The sequence below is a fragment of the Bacillus rossius genome, chromosome 1 (genome assembly GCF_032445375.1).
Source record: "Bacillus rossius redtenbacheri isolate Brsri chromosome 1, Brsri_v3, whole genome shotgun sequence".
Taxonomy (NCBI): Eukaryota; Metazoa; Arthropoda; class Insecta; order Phasmatodea; family Bacillidae; genus Bacillus; species Bacillus rossius.
Genome location: NC_086330.1, coordinates 1,889,883 through 1,912,511, shown reverse-complemented (window position 1 = coordinate 1,912,511; position 22,629 = coordinate 1,889,883). Strand labels below are relative to the sequence as shown.

The following is a 22,629-nucleotide window of genomic DNA, read 5'->3' as shown; positions in this document are numbered from 1 at the left end:
ATGTGAGTCCGCTCAGAGTTGTGACACGAGGAGCAAGCGGCTAGTGGAGATGCACTCTGCAGGAAATGTGACTGGAAGGTCAGCCGATGATACGGGAGATCCTGGCCGCCGGTGTTGGCAACACTGAAGCTAAAGAAGGGACGTGAGGGATCATGATCTCAAACACCGGCTAGAAACACAGTCCGAGGGCGGAACAACCTGAGGTTTATCTCTGTGGACGTGTTGACGGAGAGAACACTTCATTAAAAAAGTTTTTTCTTCTGCTCATCCTTGGATTAAGTGATAAATAAATAAAATAAATAATTAACTATAAATAAAAATTATGTATTAATAAAGATAATATATTTTTCATCCACATCCGGAGAATTTAAATTTTTGATTTTGACTTGTCTAAATTTGTTTATTTCATCTCTTCCTGTACAGAATGATTGTATCGATCAATTTGAATATTGTGCCTGTGGCTATTGTTTATTTTGTCCTTTGCATTTTGTTTGTGTTTGTATCTTTTTTACATGTTATGCTCTTTTATTGTGATACTGTTTTTTCATTGTTTTTTTTTTTATATCCCCATGCACACCCTAGTACCCTCTTTATGAGGTGTTGGTGTGCATGTCACAACTGTAATAATTAAATAAAATATTTTAATAAATAAATTGCTCACAATGTGTCTTACAAGAAAGTTTCTCACGTGAACATAGCTTGCATCCGCGCACCACATAGCATCTTCGAGACCTGCGTAGTTCCGTGATTGACAAGATGATCCCCACCAGAAACGTCTGAAGTTTTCAAACACTCATTATTGTTTGCTGTGCGTTGAACTTTTCCAGTTGCTTCAGGAGCACAAACTGTAGCTTCCGCATCGGTGTTGGTCTTCCACACGCAGACTTGCTGCTGTGTGCGCTATGTGCTAGTGGCACGCACCAGCCTCATAGACACCTCTTTACGACAAACCAACTTGACCTACGGATGATGGCTCTCACTCCGGAGCACGGCGAGGGGTGTCGCTGGGGAACATGCGCGGTGTCGGGCCGTGCCGTGCTGCCCTCGGCGCGTCACTGACAAGAGTGCAGTCGGGATGCACCGCCCGCTGCGAAACAAGCACATAGCAGCAGACTCAAGTAAACCTTAATATCACCTCCAGTTCTTCCACGTCATGAACCGAAACAGTGAGAATATTTTTTTTCTGGCCTAGTTTCAAATATATTGCGAAATAAAAAAACTACATGTTTGCTTAACATCACAACAAAGTTTAGATTAAAAAAGAAAAAAAAATATTTGTGGAAAACTGTTCAAGAATTTAAACCAAAATAATTTCAAATTCATGAGTATTTTTGGACATTCTTTATAAGGCTAGTGAAATTGAGGACCCAATAGACTTTGCATTGTTGTATGTGTACTGCAGCTCGGAAAGTAAACATGTATGTGGTCTGGCCGTGTGAATGGAACGCACATGGCGAGGCAGACGGACTCAGGTAAAGGGCTGTGGACCGGGAGAATGCCTCTGGAGAATCACGATGCTAAATTTTATGGTGTGCTTCTTTTATGGACTTATAAAACTGTATATTACAATGTTAATTATTTTTTAAAGTTTTTAAATGTCAGAATTTCATAAAACCTACATTTTTAGTTTGAACTATTTCAAAAAGTACTTTTGTAGAAAGAAAACAAAATATTTCAATTCAAAATTATGTTGTATGCTACAGAATTTCAATTCGAAGCTCTAAATGCATCTTCAATAGCTGTCAAATTTTTGAACTCATATTTGTGATGTAATAACAGGTATAGTACTGTAGAAGCTGAAACACGGGTGGCTGGCCAGTGCTGCGACAGTGCGGAGACCCTCGCCTGCGCGGTTAGGGCGGCGACACCACGGGGGGGCGTGCCAGGCGCCGTGCCTCCGCCTGCTTCATGTGGGCCAGGAAGCACGCCCACAGCAGGCTGCACACGCTCACGAAGGGCACGCGGTTCCTCTCCGGCACGGCGCTGTAGTTGAACACCTGCACGGCCGGCCACACCAGCGCCCCCACCTGCGGGCAGACACCGCCGGTGCCGTGCGCAGGCTTGCACGTCAGTCACCAACACACGCAGAGGAAGGCAGGTGTGGACTGCAGCCATCGCCAGTTCAGGGGCCCACCTCGTCAGGGGTGCACGGGTGTTAGTGAGGCGGGATGACCAGCGAAACGGTCTTCGCGTCGTCACAGGACAACTGTGAGATCTGAGCGGTGACCGTAACATCGTACGGCCGAGAAATGAAGATAAAGGTGTAATGCTAGTCCCGTAAGTGCTTTATAGAATCTGCACCGGTTATTTAACGCCTAAAAACTACTCTGAAAACAAGCCTTTTGTCGTTTTAACTCTTCTAAAAAATACAGTTTAAAAACTTCATCCAAAGTCAAAAGTACTTTTCAGCCCTCAGCGAACTCTTAAATGCTTTTAGTAACTATACCCCACTCTGATATCTTGAGTATTTTTGAAATCGCGTTGTTTTTCCTGAAGCTCTGGGCACCGCGTGTGTGCCCGGGTAGGAGGAGCCCTTAACAATCCACACTGAAGGTGGATCAGGCTGCGATCTGTTTGGCAGCACGGCAGAAGGCAGAAGTGGTGAACACTGGCAGCAAATTTTTTTAAACAAGTAAGGTGAAGAATGTGCAGAGCAGGCTCCCCCACATCATTCTGTGTGTCCCGTTGCTAGAAGTCATGATGCCCCCCCCCTCCCCCCTTGTTCCTAACAGTGATAAAACAATGTTTTTTTCCTTAATGTACATTATTTTAGTTATATATTTTTTTAACCTTTTCACAATTATTTTTAAAACACATTAAAACTAGTTTTAAGTCAGTGTTTTGATTGTCAACGTAAATTTATTTTGAATAATGGCAAATAAATGAGTGTAAGTGTTCTGCACTGTCAACATGGTGTCACGTCAATTGGTGGTGGTTTTGTTACTCACAGTTGTAGATTCAGACACGTTCTGTACGCACAGCATATTCCGAATAATATTACTCTGGTGTAATATTTCATCGGTAACTAAATTTAGGCCATACTGTATAATTTTTTTCTATGATTTATTTAAAATTGTCTACTTTTTGGTTTTTTTCTTCCCTTCGCAGGCCCCCTAGACCCATGGGCCCCGTTGCCATAGCAACGGTAGCACCGGCCATGTGGGGGCCCTGTATTGAGCATTATTAATAGTTGTTGAAGTAATTCAAACAGCCACGTGATGAAATGGGTGAAGGGTGAAGCTCAGGAGGAGAACGGAAGAGGATGCATCAGCGGGCACGGGACGTGCTAGCCACGGGAGATGGCGAGGCTGGCACGGCACGGCACGGCACGCTACCTTGTAGGTGGGCAGGAACTTGGCGCGCACCTCGGAGACGGCCGCGTCCCAGCCCTGGCCCTCCAGCAGCGTCATGCCGCAGTAGAAGCTCGCAATGGCGAAGGGCGTGTACGTCACCTGCTCCAGCAGCACCTGAGCACACGGACACCCCCCCTCACCCTCTTGTGTCGCACGGACCTCGTGTGATGCGACAGAACCACCAGCCCATTCACCTCCAACACTTGCCCAGCGAGAAGTCAGCGAGAAGCCTCGAATCAGCAGTGAACCTTTATTGATGCCGGTAGATCCACAAGAAACCCGAGAATTTTTAAAAGCCATTAGGAATTATCTGTTTGTCTAGCAAGCTGAAATTAGTTGAATAACTGCATACCGTTGCTTACGAATGGAGTCGTTTACACCATTTTGGAGTGCATTTCACAGCTTGGTTGAAAAAATTATTCGCTGTGGCTACACACTGCATCACCGACGCCATTTTGAGTGCTGTGCACTGGCGAACATCGGCAGCGGATGAGACAGGTATGTGGGTAGCCGTTGCCGTGGTGTGTTCCGCGGGGAGGGGCGGGGAGAAGCTGGGTGCTCGTTTTCCGTCTTCTCTGTGTTTCTCTTTGACTTTTACTTCCGGTGATTTTCACAGACAGTAACATAAAACAGAAACCACATCCAAAAACTAATACCATGATTTGAGAATATCATTTGCAGGATACAAACAAAAAATTAAATGTTGAACATGAAAGGATGGTGCCATAATTCTTTTGTTTTTCTTTCTTTATCTTTTATGCGACCTGTTGCTATTCTAATACAGCACACAGGAAATAACATACATCTGTTTGTAAATATTTTACCATGACAATCAGTTTTCAGATAAGTTCTACAGTAAGTATTTAAATGATGTTTTGTTAAGTAGAAGAAGGAAAAAAAAGTATGAAGTTGAGAGGTACTTTTACAACTCCAAATTAATAATGTTTAGATTACAATGATTTAAAGGCTCACTATGAATAATTTAAAGTTAGGAACATGATTTATCAATCTCATCTAACAAAAAATGCTGATAAGAATTTAAAATGTTTATGTTAATAATTATTGTTATAATGTGTAAACTATTTTCATTCCTGGCAGCTGTTGAAGTAATTAGTTGTGCTCTTGCATTCTTCTGTTAAACTTTCTCTGTTGATTGCTACTCGCTTAGTTAAACATACATACAAGGGGAAAAAATTTTATCACAGAAGTAATATAGTCTTTCAGGGATACTTTTTTATTTCAATGTTTTATTTTTTTTATGTAATACTAATTGTTTGGTTTTATTAGCTTTGATGTAACAGAAATGTTTAGCTAACAATATTTTTATTAGCATAGTAACATTTCATGAAAATTCTTAGAAAAACCTTAAAAATCCTGGTAAAAGCCTGGGATTTGGGTTTGCCAAAAGTGGCCACCATGGAGGAATGTCTCACTGCTGAGCAGGTGAGGTCTACTTCATGACTGAGTGCCTCGGCCGTGTGATTGTGGCACCGGGCAGGTGAACCATGTGTGATGTGACTACCCGTCAGGTAGTGATGCTGTATGTTCAAAGACTACACTGAACTGAGCCGTGGACTGAACTCTGCCCAGGACCTTGTAAACCGGGCCAGTGTCGTGTGGGTTGCAGAACACCGACAAGTTAGGGTCGAGTGGCATCCAGAATGTGAAGAAGACGCTGGAGATGACGAGCGAACACAGGAGCATGCTCGCCGTGTGAGCCATTCGAACGATGAGTGTTTGCAGAAGGAATGTGATTTTCAGAGAACTAAGCATGCGGTCTTCCAGAAACGAGCCAGTGACTCGCATATTTCCAGAAAAGTGCCCTGAGTAATGCACAGCTGTTGTATTTTTAAGTGTACACACAGAAGGTGCATGTAAATTGTGAACATTGAAGTGTTTTTCAACGCACTGTGACAGTGAAAATACTTACATACGTATTTATTTTGTTTGGCATTTTTTTGCTGCAGGGGCGGCGTAGAATATGGAATTGAACAAAAACATCAATGAATCCTCAGTTTTGTGCCATGCCCACAGAGGTACAGGCTGTGGAATTGGCACAATGGCATATAGTTCAATCTACAAATTTTTTTTTTTCAAAACTTTTATGAGGAAAATTCATAAGGTTTATAAGCTTTATGAAAAGATTACTGAAGCTTAGCTCGTACTGTGGCATGAGCGGGCGCCTGACACTGGTCGACCAGGAGACAGTTGCAGCCAGCACGCACGGGGAGACTCGCGCACCTTGGTGAGGGTGGCGCGCCAGGACCGGCCCGGCCAGGCGCGCTGCGCGAAGGACAGCCATGCCTGCAGCGAGGGAGCCACGAAGCAGCTGCCGTAGAGCGCGAAGCGTGCCGCCTGGGCGCAGTCCACCCGCTCCGCGCCGGCGATGAGCTGCTGGCACAGGCTGGACACGGGCCAGATGACGGCGTAGGCCGCCACCCCGCGCACCAGCGGGGAGCTCCGGGCGAGCAGCCCCATGCCGCCCCGGGGTCAGCTGGGCACCTCCGTCCTGCACCGCGGCGTCACTACACTTCACAGCCCGGAGGTCCCGGTGCTCGGCACCGGGGAACAGAAGCACACACAGTGTCCCGCCTGGGGCTGCCCTGTCGTTCCCCCGGCCTGAAGGGGTGTGGGATGAGGTGGAACGGGGTACGGAGCAGCAACGGGATGAACTGGCGGGGGAAACGGGAGTACCCCGAGGAAACCCGCAGACCACCGGCAACGTCCGCCACGTTTCCCACTTGCGACCCAACCGGGTTCGACCCCGCCAGGAATCCAACCTGAATTGCCTTTGGCAAGACGATTTTATTAGGTTTTTATTGTTCTCAATTCGTACGCATTTAACATAACACCTTTTAGATGTGACTTTGCAGCGATATCTTTTATTAATTTTTAAGTTGAGTATAGTACATATATACACAATCTTTCATACTAGCTCGATATTTAATTTGGAGGAAAATATACAAATCTTTTGAATTATGGAGAATATTGCTGTATTTTTTTCAGAGATTTGTTGTTTCTTAGTTGGTATTTTCATTTTGTTTTAAATTCACGGATATGATTAGTAAATTTAACCATATTACACAGTTCAGAATTTCATTGTTATGTATTTACATTGGTTGGTCATCAGCGATTGAATTTTGCTGCACTATTAACATGTAATTTTACTTGAACCTAGTTGTGTTCCTGTCCAATCAGGGCAGCCTGCTGGGCCCAATCTCTCGACCCCAGCACCTGTTGTTCACTAGTGTAGTTTCACAATTTCAATTTATTTGTCTTTTAGAAACAACTAGAACAGTTATAAATTAAATCACCCCAAGCTGTATTTATTTATGTATTTACTTGAAAACTATGTAAAAATTGCTGTATCCATTTTAGGTAGATTTCAAAGAAATACTACCTAGCGTAGTCGTTGCTATGGTGCAACTTCCGGACAATTTTTATATATAGTTTTTGTTTCATGGTCCCTATACCACAAAACTCTCTCTCTCTCTAAATATATATATAATGTACACACATACATAAAAACACACACATATATATATATATATATATATATATATATATATATATATATATATATATATATATATATATATATATATATATATATGTATGTAAATATAAAATCACTATATAATAATAACCTGATAAGTCACAATTATTCACAAATCACTTCCAAACTGATACAGAAAATCTAATAGTGGAAAATCTTGATAGAGTTTGTTAATGGGCAATATATTGACGTCCCTCGGCTTCTGGTCCCTATTTCCCCGTTTACTAGAAATTCCTGTTATGCCCGTACTGCTCTCGTCGGAGAGGTGTGGGTCCAGGCCGACGTGGCCGGGACCTGGAAATGCGGGACCTGGAGGGATGGTGAGGTAGAGTGACAGGTAGAGTGAAAGGACCACTCGAGGTTAATCGTTCCACGAGCTCTTTTATTGTATCCTGAGAGCTTGCCGCGGCCTGGCGGATCCGTCGCGGGGTGTGCGCCCTTCCCACGAAGACCCGGACTCCCGAAGACCGTCTCGTACGGCCCACTCGTCCCGACGCGAACTAGCAGTCCTCCCACGTAACAAAGTCCCTGATTGCCAACTGCTTCACAAAGGCACGTGATGCGTGCGCGGTTCTTACGTACTGACTCGTAACGACGGCGATAGTTCAGCGGTGCGTAACTATGCTTACGCGTCCTATAATGACCGACTCGTGACGTAACTCGGACACCCAATCGCGTGGGCGGCACAACGTAGGCAGCTCGGCGGCTGCAGCGAATGCTCGTACAGAGGCGGTGTCGCCGGACCGCGAGCTCGGTAGACCCGTCTCGCGATCAGCGCGGAGCGGCGCGTACGTCCGCCACTGAACGAGTCCTGAGTTCAACTGCCCTTCCCCGTGCGCCCGCGGGCCGTCGCGCGCGGGTCGCGGGGAAGGGGAGGGGAAATCGGCCGGCGTGGGAGAGCGCCACCCCTCGCGATGCGAATGAGCGCCAGGCCGCGATTACATATTAACACTGCGACACATTTACGAGAATTACAAGACCATTTACACACTATTAAATACATTACGGTACATTATTTACACACTTAAAAAGTCACGGTCATTTGGAAAGAATATGTACAACACAGAAACATTTACACACTAGCACTGGCTCACTGGCCTGCTAGGGCGCACGCGGGTGCGTCCCTGGCCGATGCACAACACTGAGGGTTCACTGGGGAAACAAGGGAGGACGTTGACGAGGCATAACAGCCTGAAGGAGCCGAGGAGACACTTGGGTCGACGTCAATATGAACAAAGGAGAAGAAATGGCGATGTTTTTTTGAAAAACAGAAAAATTGCTCTAACTCCCATCATATGGAAAATATCACATCTGTTTGAACGTATTATAACTCATAGGAGTAATACCAAAATCTTTTGTCTGAATATGATTTTGATACGACCAACCATAACTGCAAGGGGTTCATAAAACAAGGGTTGGAGGACAAAAATATAATACCTCCCTTCGTAGGCACATCATCAGATTTGTACAAATTATGTATGAATCTTATAATTTTTATCTAAATTTTTGTCTAAAACAATATTTGATAGTACAGGACATTACTACAAAGGAGGGAAATAATAAAGACAAAGTGTCATTACTTGTTTTAAAAAAAAAGATATTACTATTGAATCTATTATAATTTAATGTAAAATGCCTAAACTATTTAAAACCTTTGGCTGAAACAATTTGTGATGAAACAAATTATTACCGTAAATACATGGGTTGAAATTAAAAAAAAATTAAAACTTTCTTAGTAACAAATTTGTTGGAATTTATTAATAACAAACATAATGTGACTTAACCTTTGTCCAAAAAAAAAAAAATTATATGATCACGCACTAGTGCAAGGGTGAAAATTAGTGTTTGAAGATAAAAACAATTGTGTAACTACCATGGTAGGCAAAATATGAAAGTCGTTAAGACATTCAATGACGAGTTCATTAAGTTAAAAAAATTTTCATAATATTTTTGCTGCAGGGAATATGAGAAAATGTTAAATCAATCTTTTTTAATATTGGCAAACAAATATGGATGTTACATTAAGTTCTTAAAATATTCTCAGAAGAAACAGATACTTCAAAATATATCTATGCCTGTAGGATGTGCTAAAAGGGATTTTTTTATGGGTAAATATTATTTCAGTGTAAAAATTCTATCCTAGTATGTATGTTCACCTAAGTACAATTGATTTATGTTAAATAAAATATTTGATTAATATGAATCAATAAAAATAAGTTAATACTTACATAATATTAATAATTCCCAAACTATTCAGTCAATTTATAACTCAGTTTATATAATTATGACTGCTGATCACCTGGTCAAATTTTTTGGCAGTATAATTATTATTCTAGTTCAGCAGTCACAATTCAAAGAACTTTGTAGAAACATCAAATGGAATGCTTTACTGGTATCAGGGCTTTTCAATGCAACCCAGACTCTTAACTGCGAGTAACGTGACATAACTCGACAGCGTCAATATTTATTTTGGTCCGAAATTCGCGCGTGACCATGAACCGATTTTAACCGCGCCAAAAATAATACGCAGCTTAGCCTTCGGAACACAAAGAGCACTAAACAGCCACGTTATTAAAATACTACCGTTTGTTTGATTTTAACTTGGTTATAATTTTGAATTTTACCGTCTGTAGGAGTAAATATCCAAGTATCTCCGGGGCATTATTGGTGCCTTGGAATCTTGATTTCTTCAAAAACAGCTGGGTATAAAGTTGCATAAATATGTATTATTCTTATATTTGGTTTTATATACTACAAAATATACTTTTGGATCCTTAACTGAAGATAACATTTGTGTAACAAATACGTCATCTCTTGCCTCTCGCGTGAAATAATCAGTTGTTTTCTCCCGGAATATCAGCTTACCTATGGGTGGCTTCCAAATATTTTATAAAATTAAAATAATTAATAACAAGTTTACTGACATCACTTTAATAATTTGAATGAATAAAAAGTTTTTTGTATACATGTATAAGTGTGAATCATGTTTTACAATAACTAATAATTTTGCTTATAGAAAATCATTTAAAGTAAATAAGTCATGTTTAGGACCTACGACGTTATTCCCATCTTCTGGCCACTAATGTCAAATTATATCTTGTTTTATAGAACCGCAAAAGAATTTCGGAACTAATCATTTGTATGTATATATTTATTTGTAATATAATGGCCACATTTTTTAGGTTATATTTGTAATAATGGAAAAGTCATCAAAGAAAAGTATTTCAGAAATAGTTGAAACAGCGAGAGACTATGCTGCAAAGCTGGAAGAGCTCATCGAATCTGTGCAGCGAGCTGAGATGCAGGTGAGTCTCGTGGAATGGAAACAGGAGAACTGCAGGGCGTAGCTATAAATTGATTTGACTGTAATTCAAATTTATAATATTTCATATTAAATGATGTACTATTTAGGTAGGTAATTTAATAACAAATGAGATTGAAAATCTTACAATGACGCTTTTAGGATCTGCTAACGTTTGCAAGTTTTCCCGCATTTTTAAACATTCTTGGTATTACTTAACCCTGTGAATATGATCTTAGATCTGCGCACGTATGTTGGATGATGAGTAACGTCGGCGGTTCTGTGAGATGTTGATGTTCTCACGAACGCCCGTGAGCGCCGCTAGTGCGAGGGGCGGATTGTCGCAGATACGGTCGAGCGCGGGCGCCACGCTGGCGGAGATAGACTCGGCCTTCGACCAGCTGGCGCGCACGCTGAGCTGCGAGCTGGAGCGACGCAGGGAGCGCCTCAGGCGGGAGGCCCTGGACATGCAGGACGAGAGCCTGGGGCCCCTGGAGGCGTGCCGCGAGCTGATAGCGGGCAAGCTGGCCACCACGCGCGGCTACATCGCGCAGGGCCGCCACCTGCTGGACGGGACTGCGGGCCACGACGAGGCTCTGGCCTTCGCGGACCAGGCGTCCCAGCTGGGCAGGTACCCGTCCGCAGCACGTGTCTCTCTCCGGGGACTCCTCGCGGTCTCTGTGGTCAGGGACTTGTAGAAAACAAAAATATGTAATTCTACGACTTGATGTAAGTTTTTGGACATACGCCATTGCTAAGCACATGTATGTCTGCACAAGAAAACTACAAAAAAACCAAAAGTAGGTTTTTTTTAGTTTTCTTCTACAGACATACATGTGCTTAGCAATGGCGTATGTCCAAAAGCTTACATCAAGTCATGCACTCCCATTGCACAAATCTTTCAAAGATAATGTAATTCTACACCAATTTACATTCTGATTTCTGTTCTTAGTGGGACTTTGTATGTAATTCTAAAGGAGCCAATTTTTCTGGGGAAAGATAAATCAGAAAAGTATAAATCACAGAATGGTCGTTTTTACTTCTGACACAATTTACAATCATTCTCAAAAAGGGCATTCTAATACTTCAAGTAGTTTACTAATAGTTTATAATTTTAAAGGAGTGGTTATGGCATTTTACATATTAAAAATACTGTTGCATCGTGGGAACGGTTTTAAAATATATTTTATAAATTAAAAAAATTGTTTATAATAGCGTGGAAGGTTGGTAAGATTAGGTTAGAAACTTTTAAAATACTGTAAAATCATTTGAATGATTGGTTTTGGAATTACCAATATAAAATGTAATTAACTTGACCAACTATTTAAAAAACTTTATTGTTTTTTTAATGCAGCTAACCTATCTTTCATACAATTTAAAGGCATACAGTACACTCCCTATTTAACGCGGTTTTCGGGGGACATAACTTTTACCCGCGTTGTTGCATAACCGCGATGTTTCGATGTGACCAAGGTCAAAAGGCATAAAAAACCGCCTGTGTTCTAATAGGTCGGCAAGCACGCACAGTATAGACGGCCCGCCTTTGTGCGGACTTTGAATCCGCAGTTTTCACTAAACACGGGTGAAAAAATAAAAATAATAAATTTTAAAGATAAATATTAAATGTTGAATTGTTTTTATTTTTCCGCGTGCCGCGCACAGTTTGTCGCACGGCCTACGAGCGCGCCACACGCCGCCATACACACGTGCGGCACACAAGCTGCTGCTGCCAGTCTCGTGGTGTTAGCCACAGTATCTGCTTCGTCAGTGTCCGTAACAAAGTAAGTGCAGTGTGTGCGGTTACACACGATTCTGTGGTCAAAGTCTTATAAAAAGAAAGGCCGTAGAGATTCTTCAAACCGAATATGAATCGCAAAGTACCGAGTTTGATTGACAAAATAAAAATTCTAGATTTACTTACTGATAGCGTGTCTTTTGCAGAAGTAGGCCGCAGATACGGGAAAAACGATTCTAGCATTCGTACAATAAAAAAATAAAGAATTGTCTATCGTGTCAAGTGGTTAAACTTTATTATCCATGCTTACAGTAAATTATAAATGGTCACATGTGGGGAAACAAAAATTGCGCCAATTTAATTTTAGCGCAATCAGTGACGCCGTATTAAAAACCGTGTTAAACTTTGTCTTTACTTATTTCACCAAACGCTGTGTCGAGTTGCTGAGTGTGTGTGGCTCGGATCGGCAAGTGTTATATTCCCCAGCCTCTGTTTAAAGGTCGGGAGACCGCTACACATAAACATTTCCGGGACTTGTTTACTACCTCTCGGCAAAAGTGGTACAGTATGGTTCACGTAAAATTTGGACCACTGGGAATTCCTGGGCAAAGATTAAAAATACGCTAGCTGATTTACTTTACCATTTAATGTTAAAACATTATACCAAAGTAAAAAGATGAACTTGTATAATACAATGAATTACCCAATAATATTACGTCTGTAGGTTTAAGTTGTAACAAAACATTTATATACAGATGTCCAGTAAAGTACCAATTAAGATTCTGGAGTGGAATTTTAAACACCGGACTACCTGATTTTGCCTTGTACGCAGCGACGCTGCTCAGTCAAGTGACTCATGCTCTGCCTGTGTGCTGCGTGAACACATTCCCTCCCCCACTCCCCCTGGTGTTTCTGCCCGCTCTAATCTCTACCTCTCTCCATGTTCTCGGCTAGCCTCTCCCTACCCAGCGCTTGCCGACAACCAAGCCTATCCAACATCAATCCCCAGCCGAGTCACGCTGGATGTCGCTGGACGGTGGGCTTTATCAGGTCCCCTGTCCGATGCTTCATTTGTGAGATAAAGCGACGTTAAGAACTAGTGTTTCAGAAAATATCACTGGGCTGGATTGGACCATAATTTGAAAACCCTACAAGATAGAGGAATAATGTACGGAGATATCTTGTTTAGAATTTTACTGCGGACATTTTCTACGCCTAGGCTTTTTTCTGCCCGATGCTTAGTTTGTTAGTTACAACGCAAAATTATCCTAATCGGCTGTCAACCATTTATTCCATTATTATTATTCATTTCTGACTGGGGGACATGGTTTGACCCGCGATATACCCGATTCCGCGATCAATCGAGGCGCGATATACCGGGAGTTTACTGTATCTAATTTAGGTATCCTAACCTAACCTAATCAACCATCCACATTAACATGCAGTAGTTTTAATGTACCTCACTAACTGAACATAAACAAACTAACTTTAAAATAGTAATTTACTAGTAAACTACTTGATGGGTCTCAAAATGTTTGTAGATAATGATTGGAAAACATTTTTATTCCAATTTTTACAGAAAAGTGAACTCTTCAAAACTACCTTTTTGTCGTCTCTGCTTCCGCTTGTTGATTTTAGAATTGTGGAATTACGGGTCACTTTTGCGGAGGATGAAGCGAGTATTAAAATACTTTCTGCCTCCTTTCTCAATTATTTGGCATTTTTTATAAATATTCTTGGCATGTTAGCAAAATTATAAGATGGTTAACCCAAACAATATTTTTTTATTACAATATGTTTTACAAATTCAAAGTTTATTGTGCAAATTGAAAATAAAATGTTCATTATTAACTGGCAAAAAGCATGGCTGTGTGATGGCTTGCGAGCTTATATCCAAACTGAACACCTTTCAGTCGATATACTGTAACAACCGGGTGAACTCGAGTGTTTTATTGTTCTTCAAGAAAAGTTAATTTTTTTAAACATCAGGTTGTGGTGCAGAATCCATATGGAAAACATATTCACTTCACTTCTAACTGGAAGAATCGTGACCAAGCGTACTAAGTCCATCTTCAATATGTAGCCTATATTAAACCATCTACTGTGACTAGTGGCAAGATTTTAAGGTTTTATTTCTAGGCCAATTTTGTTTTTAAAACTGAAAATTTAGGTTTTATAGTTTTTTTTTTATAAAAGCTGTTTTCTAATAGTTACTCTGCCAAAATAGTGATAAAACTTACATGCTGCATTTTTACGATAAAATAATTTGTAATGAATTGGCAATAAAAGAGCTGCATTCAGAACAATAAAAATAAATAAGTAAGCATTTATGGTTTAAAAGTTATTCATTAAGAGTTGTGCAAAAAAATAAAAATAAAAATAAAATTAATTTTTCTGATCCATGTACTTTGGTGCAATTTTTTTTGTTCGGAAGTGACGTTCCTTAAATTTAAAACATTAAAAATTTTTTTTTTTTTTTTTATGATTTGAATAAAGTTTTGGTTGAATACTTCTTAGTTCCATGATATAACTGGCACTTCTGTGCTTTGTATATGGTTTAACAACTTGCATTTGTGTTATGCTGTGTTTTGTCATGCTTTTCGTTGTTATTTAGGTTTTATTGCAATTCACTGTATAATCTTGATTCTAACGATAACATAAATTGCAAAATTTAAATTCCAAATTTTTCTGGTCAGTTTCAAAATTTACAGCCTACTCAAAACATAGAGCAGCATCTTCTCGATAGGAATACAATTCAGCATCTTCAGTTCTTTTCCGATGTTCTGTTGCATCACTCATCAAAGAATGGTTAAATTTGCGTTCTTTACGTCCAGTTAACTTAAGTCTTGGTGGCATTTCGCTGTAACAATAACAATTATAAAATTATTAAAATATATTATAGGATTAATAAATGTACACTCACTGTCATTTTCGCGATACATAATTCAGTTTTATTATGCAATATATACGGTAACAGCTATTTTAAAACTCGGTAATGAATTAAACTCTGACAGCCAACATTTTAGACTTTAAGCAGCACAGTGTGTGAAAGGATTAAATTTGAAAATCTGTTAACATTTCAGACCGCGATTGTAATCACACGTAACTTTTTTGTTATAGTATATGTAATCTTTAAAATCTCATCAAATTTAAAATTAAGTAAAAATATTTGCCTAACTTACAAATTTAATATATTCTATCTATCTTAAATAGGTCCTTAACTAAGTATTGTTAATATCAAAAAAAGAAAAACTTACCTATTAGTTATTTATAATCAATGTTACACTTCATAAATGCTCCAATAAAATTAATATTTCACTCACAGTGACAATTTTGTAATTCTGCACCTCTCTATCTTGTTTTCTTCCATTTGTAGTAGGCTAGTTTATTTAAACTCCACATAAACTGACTATTTATTTATTTATAATCCTAAAATTTCAGCATTTTTGTTCCTAATCATTCTGTAAGTAATGCATTGTAGGTATGCATTATTAATTCTGTAATTTCTAACAGATTGCAGTATTAACATTCTAGTTAATACATTATTACACTTTGATAATCCCTTTTAATTCTAAAATTTTCAACAGACAGTGTTAGTAGTGTAATACAATTCTAGTTAATAATGTATTACACATTGCAGTTTCAATAATTTTGTTCAAAAAAAATATTTTTTTTTTTACAAAAATAAATGTAGATATCACATCTAGACATGTAGAGGTGAAGCAGTGTCGGGGTGCGAGGTGCGGAGCGTCTGGTCGCAGCCTGCCCGCGGTGCCCAACCTGGAGGAGGTCCCGGAGCTGTCGTTCCAGTGCGCGGTGGCCGGCGTGGCGCGGGAGCTGGCGCGCGAGGTGCGGGCCATCGGCGCGGTGTCGCGCATGGGGCCCGTGCAGCTCACGGACCTCAGCGCCAAGCCGGGCGCGCTGCTGGTGCACTGGGAGGAGGCGAGTGTCACCTGGACTGCACCAGCATTTTTTTGACGTGACAACGTCTAATAAACCGATGAACGACGGCTGCACACATGAAAAGGTGTCCCGTTACGCTCATTGTACGCTTGCGCCGCATCTACCTCTCTTCCGCTCGATTGGAACAACCATCCATTTGACTTTTTCGAGGCACGTTAAACTTGAAACACTCTCATTCGTTTCCTACTTTTCCTATCACCGTCCTATCCTTAACAGAATAACACAGATTGGAAGAAGTTAAATAGCAAACATGTATAAAAGTTATAGTTGAAACAATCTCTTCGTTAAAGTAATAAACATATTTGAATTAATGAGTGCAAATTTAAAGTAAATTTATCAATTAAATTGTAGATTTCAAATCACTCCTTTGTATCTATCAAAAATAGTTATAATTCAATAAAAATTATTCAATTTTATTCATAAAAGTATGCAATAATTTCATTTATGTTTTGTTATGACGTCACATTAAACTATCGTCCGTAAACAGACTTTACAGACAATCAGTTTTTCCCGATAGTGTTTTAGTGCAAAGTCATACACACTTTAAAATGGCTTATGCAAGATTCTGTTGTACCTATGCCAGCTATGGGGATGGTAGAGGCAGAATTTACTTTTTTATTTCTTTCAGAAAATTTTGAAATAGAAATTTCACTAAAGAAAAAAATTAGTCAGGTAATTTTAATTTTTGCTCATAGAACATCAAGTGATTCAGGGAAATTTTATTGCAGAGTTTGTGGGCACCGTGTACCTGCATCCAGACAGGTTAGGATGACCTTAGTTTGGCTTTGTAACTTGCATGTCAGAGTTGGATGTGTGGCCTTGAATATGTTTACAACTCTGGCGCACTTTGAAACCATCACGTAGTGGCCATGTGATTGGGAAAATCAGGAAACTGAATTAGCCGGGAGTTTTTTTTGGTGCCGGAAAAACCATGATAATCCTGTAAATTCTTGAAAGCCATCGCCATCGGTACTTACAGTAGAACCCTGTTATAATGTTCCTGCATATAATGTTTTCCTGCTTATAATGTCATATTTTTAAAGTCCCAATATTTCCCCCATAAGGACAATGTATTTATTTCCTGCATATAACGTTCATAAATAGTGTATTTTCCTGCTTATAATGTTTGCTTTCTAACATTCAATAAATGGGGAAAAAATGTTTTAAAACCAAATTATTCCAACACTTACGATAAAAAGTTTCCTTTATGTATGTTTATGTTTACAATCACTGCCATACAATACATGAAGTTTGTTAAAATACAATTTTATGCAATATACTGAAGGTACACAATGTTCATAGTTACGTGTCAGTTGGCACCCTTAGTCAACTCTTCTCTTCCTTGCCATTCCAGTGGGTATTCAGATGCACGTACATAGTCCTACGATATTTAAGTTGCCAACCATTGAGCGAGGGAATAACTAAAAGTGTTTACTATTGCTTACAAATAATTTTTTTTTTTCATTCATACATAAGAATCCCAAAATTAAACATTTTCAGGTGGCGAAGGAGTAGACGTTCTCACTCTTAATGTTGTCATCATGAATCGTGAGACAATTTTACAAAAAATGTGGCAGTGTATCTGTAAAGACAAACAAAAATTAACCAGGGAACAAGACGAAGTTGAAAAATTGTTGGCTTGTTTCAGAAAATTCATGTATCAAGTATACTATCTTTGGTTTTAACATTAAAGTTGTTTACATAGCTTGGTGAGTCCATTGGTACAAAGCTCGAACATTGATAAGAGCTAAATTGAGATTTCCTGCTTATAATGTTTTCCTGCTTATAATGTTTTTTTCTTGTGCTCCCTTGAAAAACATTATAACAGGGTTCTACTGTATTTGCTTGGTTAACGAACTGGTCGTTGCGCCTTCAAACTGCGTCACTTGAGCGGGTCCCGCACGAATCAACTTTCTGATCAGTTTGAGGCATGCATTAAGTGTGTCCTGTAGTACGTATGTATTTTTCTGGAATTACATAGCACAAGCTCCTGCAGTGGGAATATTGTGCGTCTTGTCTTCCATCAAAATTGTTTGAAGCCAGGCGGACACATCAGTTGTGGATTGTTTGTGTAGTGATTGTGCTTGTGTTAGTATGGCAGTAAACGCTGAAGTTTATAGAAGACATCAAAACAGTTCCAGTGTCTAGGGAACTCACTTTTGAAAGAAATTTCAAACAAATATATCTGAAATGATGCTCTCTGGGGATAAAATAGGAAGTAGGTATTGGGTGGCATCAAAGTTATAAAAACCAAAATTACTTTGCAAAAGAACACGACAAGATACAGAAAAACCGAGTGAAAGTTTAGCTGGTGAACTGTATTGTTCTACCTGGTTTGCTTACAAACCCTTACTTACCGAATACTACTGTAGACTCGTACTTGCATAGGCTGACACATACTAATAAATATGTATTAAATAATTTTTAATATTAGTATTGTTATGCTTGGCAAAACAGGTTTCGGAAAGGGTAGCCCAAATAATTAAATTGCAATTTTATTTATTACTAATATTTCTACTATTAATAAAATTAAAACATTTGAAATATCTGTCAAAATAATTAATTACTCCTTCATTCACTTCACAGCCCACTCCCCCCTGGAGTGGCTGTCTCTACTGCTCGTCTCTTACTGTGCTACTCTGTCCCAGCACACTGCCTCGCGCTACTCACTCGTCCGTCGCACACAGCACAGTCCTGAAGCACCAGTCTCCGCACACGAGGCCCGTCACTTGTCGTCCGGTCATCGCTCAGCAAGGGCTCACTCGCACTCTTCACTTTCCTGGCTTTGGAGCATTGCAGAAAGGTCTCGCACCCCTTCACGTGTCCCGTCGTCAGGGTCGACTCGACGGCCGAAGCTCCCAGAATAACGGCGTCCTAACTACACCGTGCACGTGGTGGTCTCCGCAGTCCGCAGGACGACACGACAAAGAGCCGAGGAAGGACTTTCAGGAGGAGGAGGATAGTGAGACACTGCTTCACCTGGGCGCCAGCGGGTCAGACTGGTCCATTGGCCTGCCGCATTGCGTCCGCACACCGCACAGTCCGCACTCACCTCGTCGCTGTGGTTCTCCATAACACAGTCACGCTGACGATATTGCACTTCTCGAAATAGTCTTTCGAAAAATCATACAAAGTACCATTCATAAACCAGCTTTTTCATAATAAAATATTCGAAGTAATTATTTAAATGAACAACACAAGAAATCTACATAAAACATCTTTTAAGAAATAATTATCACAAACAAAATAATGAGATGCAGATTGCCTCAATAAAAAGAATTTTAATTGAAAGCTTGTGTCAATATTAATTGACGTGAATTGAATTTGGAGTTGGTTATGCACATTGTAGCTGCTGTATGAAAGTTTAATATGCAGCTAAATTATTTCTGGCCATTTTTCAATTATTTTGCACTTGTACTAGAACTTCCCCAGTCACCTTGTAGAAGGTTTCTTAGTACCGTTTTCTTAGTTTCTCCTGTTGTCTCTCCCTTTACTGTTATTGATCTCTACATATTTCGTCCTTAATACCTTTCATGTCTCCTGAATTGTGTTTCTTCTGTTACTCCCTCTGTCCTTGTGCTGCGAGTGTGCTGTGCATGTGCTGTGAGTGTGTTGCGAGTGTGCTGCGAGTGTGCTGTACATGTGCTGTGCGTGTGCTGTGAGTGTGCTGCGAGCGTGCTGCGAGCGTGCCGTGCGAGCGAGGGGGCCCTGCGCAGGTGGACTACGAGCGCGCGGTCGACGTGCACAGCTTCCGCCTGCAGCTGGCGTACGGGGACGTGCGCGGCCAGGAGCAGCTGGAGGCGTGCAACTACCACGACGTGTACGAGGGCCCGGAGAGGCAGTTCCTGGTGCGCGACCTGCAGCCCGACACGCCCTACACGTTCCGCGTGTGCTGCCGTGCCGAGGGCAGCGCGGGGTGGAGCGCCTGGTCCCTGCCGCGCGTCGCCGCCACCGCGCAGCCCCCCTTCCGTGAGTCTCCCTCCTGCCCGGTCACTGGAGAATACCTCTTCAATGATTTTGCTATTGGCTTACTGTTCATCTGGACGAATCTCAACCAGTTATAAACCCTCAACCAAAGAAGGATCGAATCACAGACAAAACCAGCTGAGACGACTTACAAGTCGGCGGGCAATGAACTTGCGTTATTTTCCCGAGTGTACAGGGGTATGTGCAGTCTATCCTGAAGGCCATCGAAACCGCGAATTTTGCAGGTCTCTACCGATCACTGGTGGTGTTGACACCGCATGCTTGCAAGTGGACAGCTCAGCCGAAACCACCCGGTCATTGACTCTCCGGCTGTGTCTGTATCTCAGCTGAGAGTAAGGAATTTTTGGAGCGTATCTTATAAAATGATAATTACTGTCAGCTATGGTCTCAATGTTACTTACAGAATCTGAAAGAAAAAGAAGTGTATGTTCTGCTGCTGTGTAAAATGAGGATTTTGTGTAAGTGTAAAAAGTCTAGAGTTGCTACTGGTCTCATGTGGCAGTACTGCCTCTGCTTTTTTTTATGAGTGGACTAGTTTGAGCCCGTGGTGACATTCTGCGTCTGTCACACTTGAAGCGAGGTAGTGTGACCTGATCTCCCTCTTGTTCATAAGGACCGGTCCTTGCACGCTCCAGAAGGAGCAAGACTACGTAGCTTCTCTACACCAGCGTAACGCCACAGAGATGTGTTGAGGCTGTGTTAGTGAGCGGTGTGATGCGGGGGGCCGCAGGCTGGGACGACTCCAACACCAACTACGTGGTGACCAACGAGGGCAAAATCGCCAGCAAAGTGAGCGCAGAGCAGTCGCTGCTGCTGTCCAGCGCGGCGCAGTTCGGGCCGTGCCACTCCATAGAGTTCACGGTAAGTTAGGGGAGCCCTCGCAGGAGATACACTGTCTCTGTGAATGCTTTACCACGCAATGGCAACCTGCAGTAAATATTGAGAGGAATGTGGTTTAAACGTTTAGAGAAATATGTTTTGAACTGAAGTTTTTTATGCAATGTTAAATCCATTACAAAAAATGTGTTTTGAAGTAAATTTTTGGATATGTTTTTGTTGCACTGCTTATGTTTAAAGAACAAGTAGTTATTAGCATTAATTTATAGAGATTCTTTATACTAATTCATAATTTCAGTAGAACTGTTTTGCCAGCTGATGTCATTGATGTCTTTGGAGTCGTCATAGATTTGAGTATATGTTATATTTCACTTTACACATTTCAACTTTGATTGATGTTATAAGAAGTGTAGATAATCAGTTGGATTAGCAAAAACATTAAAATGGATTGAACACATTTTCCTCATTAAGTGGGTTTGTTGATCTTATATTAGGTGATAAGATTGGTAGCAGAAAAAATTTAAAAACGGAAAAAAAAAATCTGTGCAGGTGTTGGAATGTGGTGTAGGCTGCAGCGACGAAGGTCTGGGATTGGTCGATGAGCTCACAGAGAAGGATACACTTGTCCAACCAGGGTGCTTCTTCATCAACACGAAAGGTGAGCTGTCGTCTCAAACAGAAAAGAGATTTGTCACAGTAACCACATGACACGTGGAGTAATTGCACAAGTAATAGTTTGAACCGATTAATCATTAAACAATCTGACTTGAAGAATTAAAATTTAATGTCACTAATTCAGAACCGTGTCCACCAAAATGTAGAACCATTTCACTAAAAAATTCTAGAAATTTGCTAGCTGAGCATTAATTTGGTTCAGCTTTGTTAGAGATAGTGACAGTCTCTTTCTTGCTGGTTCATGGGCGTCGAGGACTCAATATAATCCTCATACCACAGAAATATTTACAGCCGAGCCTTTTAACTAAACATCAGGACAGGAAAGTTCTGCTGCTAGTTTGTCTGATGTGAAATCTCATCAGCGTTCAGTACTAAACACAGTGTTCTGGCAGCCTCGTGAAACTAAGTCTGATTGCACTTCAGTACTGCTACTGCATAGTTTTTTTTTTTTAATTTTTTTTTATGAATATGTGTGTATTAAGTCTAATACTAAGTTGCAATGTCAGGTTTATTCATTAATGTCACTGTGTGTGCCACATTCACTGCAAACTGTAAAAAAATTGAGGAGTGGGGGTGATACACATTGCTTCACTCTCACAGTTAATGCTTATAATCTTAGTTGTTGAATACTGTACTCCTACATAGAAATGAGGCATGATGGAGATGGAGCACAGGGCAGTGAGCGTGCGTGTCCCGGGCGCAGGCAGCGTGTTCGTGGACGGCGTGGAGAAGACGACGCGCCTGCCCGCGCTGCAGAAGGGCTCCAAGGTGTGCTTCACGTGCGAGCACATCCGCGCGGGCAGGATGCGCGTCAACGTGGACAGCGGAGACAAGGCCGTCACGTACGACTGGGACGTGCACAGCCTCGGACAGAAGCTCTACTTCGCCCTGTGCTTCGGCCAGGCCGGCTGGAAGGTGCTGGTCGAATAGCCACATCCTCTTTTGTTTTGCCCGTCATTTCCTTTCAGTGGATTTGAAGTTCTTCATATTTCCGTGAGAAATAAGATGTGAATAAACATTTTCCCACGCTGAGGGCATAAGTGTCTTGTCAGATAGTTATTCAAGATCCAAACTTGAAGACACCAATAATTAACAATATTTTAATTGGTATGTGTATTTATACCAGTGCATCAGAACATCACAACATGAAGCCATTTTTTTTTCTCCGACAGTTTTTCAACGTTGTTTGTACGTTATTGTATTAAAAAAAATTTTCTTACAA

At 40.8% G+C, this 22,629-nt stretch overlaps 2 protein-coding genes across 6 annotated transcripts in view; one reads left to right on the top strand and one right to left on the bottom strand.

The window, feature by feature from the left end:
* The window catches only part of LOC134531046 (mpv17-like protein), a 19,946-nt gene extending 10,107 nt beyond the window's left edge, over positions 1 to 9,839 (bottom strand). The window contains exons 1-5 of one of the 5 annotated variants that reach the window (XM_063366562.1): positions 9,534 to 9,839; positions 5,519 to 5,862; positions 3,336 to 3,467; positions 1,789 to 2,027; positions 373 to 1,087 (exon numbers count right to left, since the gene is read on the bottom strand). In XM_063366562.1, coding sequence (XP_063222632.1) covers positions 977 to 1,087; positions 1,789 to 2,027; positions 3,336 to 3,467; positions 5,519 to 5,831 — 795 coding nt within the window. In that variant the 5' untranslated portion in view covers positions 5,832 to 5,862; positions 9,534 to 9,839 and the 3' untranslated portion in view covers positions 373 to 976. The other 4 variants (XM_063366552.1, XR_010074923.1, XR_010074924.1 and 1 more) reach the window with 4 other exon arrangements.
* On the top strand, positions 9,746 to 22,629 carry LOC134531041 (cytokine receptor-like factor 3). The gene is made up of 7 exons (XM_063366538.1): positions 9,746 to 10,214; positions 10,558 to 10,841; positions 15,707 to 15,887; positions 19,625 to 19,877; positions 20,626 to 20,756; positions 21,282 to 21,390; positions 22,111 to 22,629. The coding sequence occupies exons 1-7, from the start codon at positions 10,107 to 10,109 to the stop codon at positions 22,335 to 22,337; spliced, it is 1,293 nt and encodes a 430-aa protein (XP_063222608.1). The 5' UTR covers positions 9,746 to 10,106; the 3' UTR covers positions 22,338 to 22,629.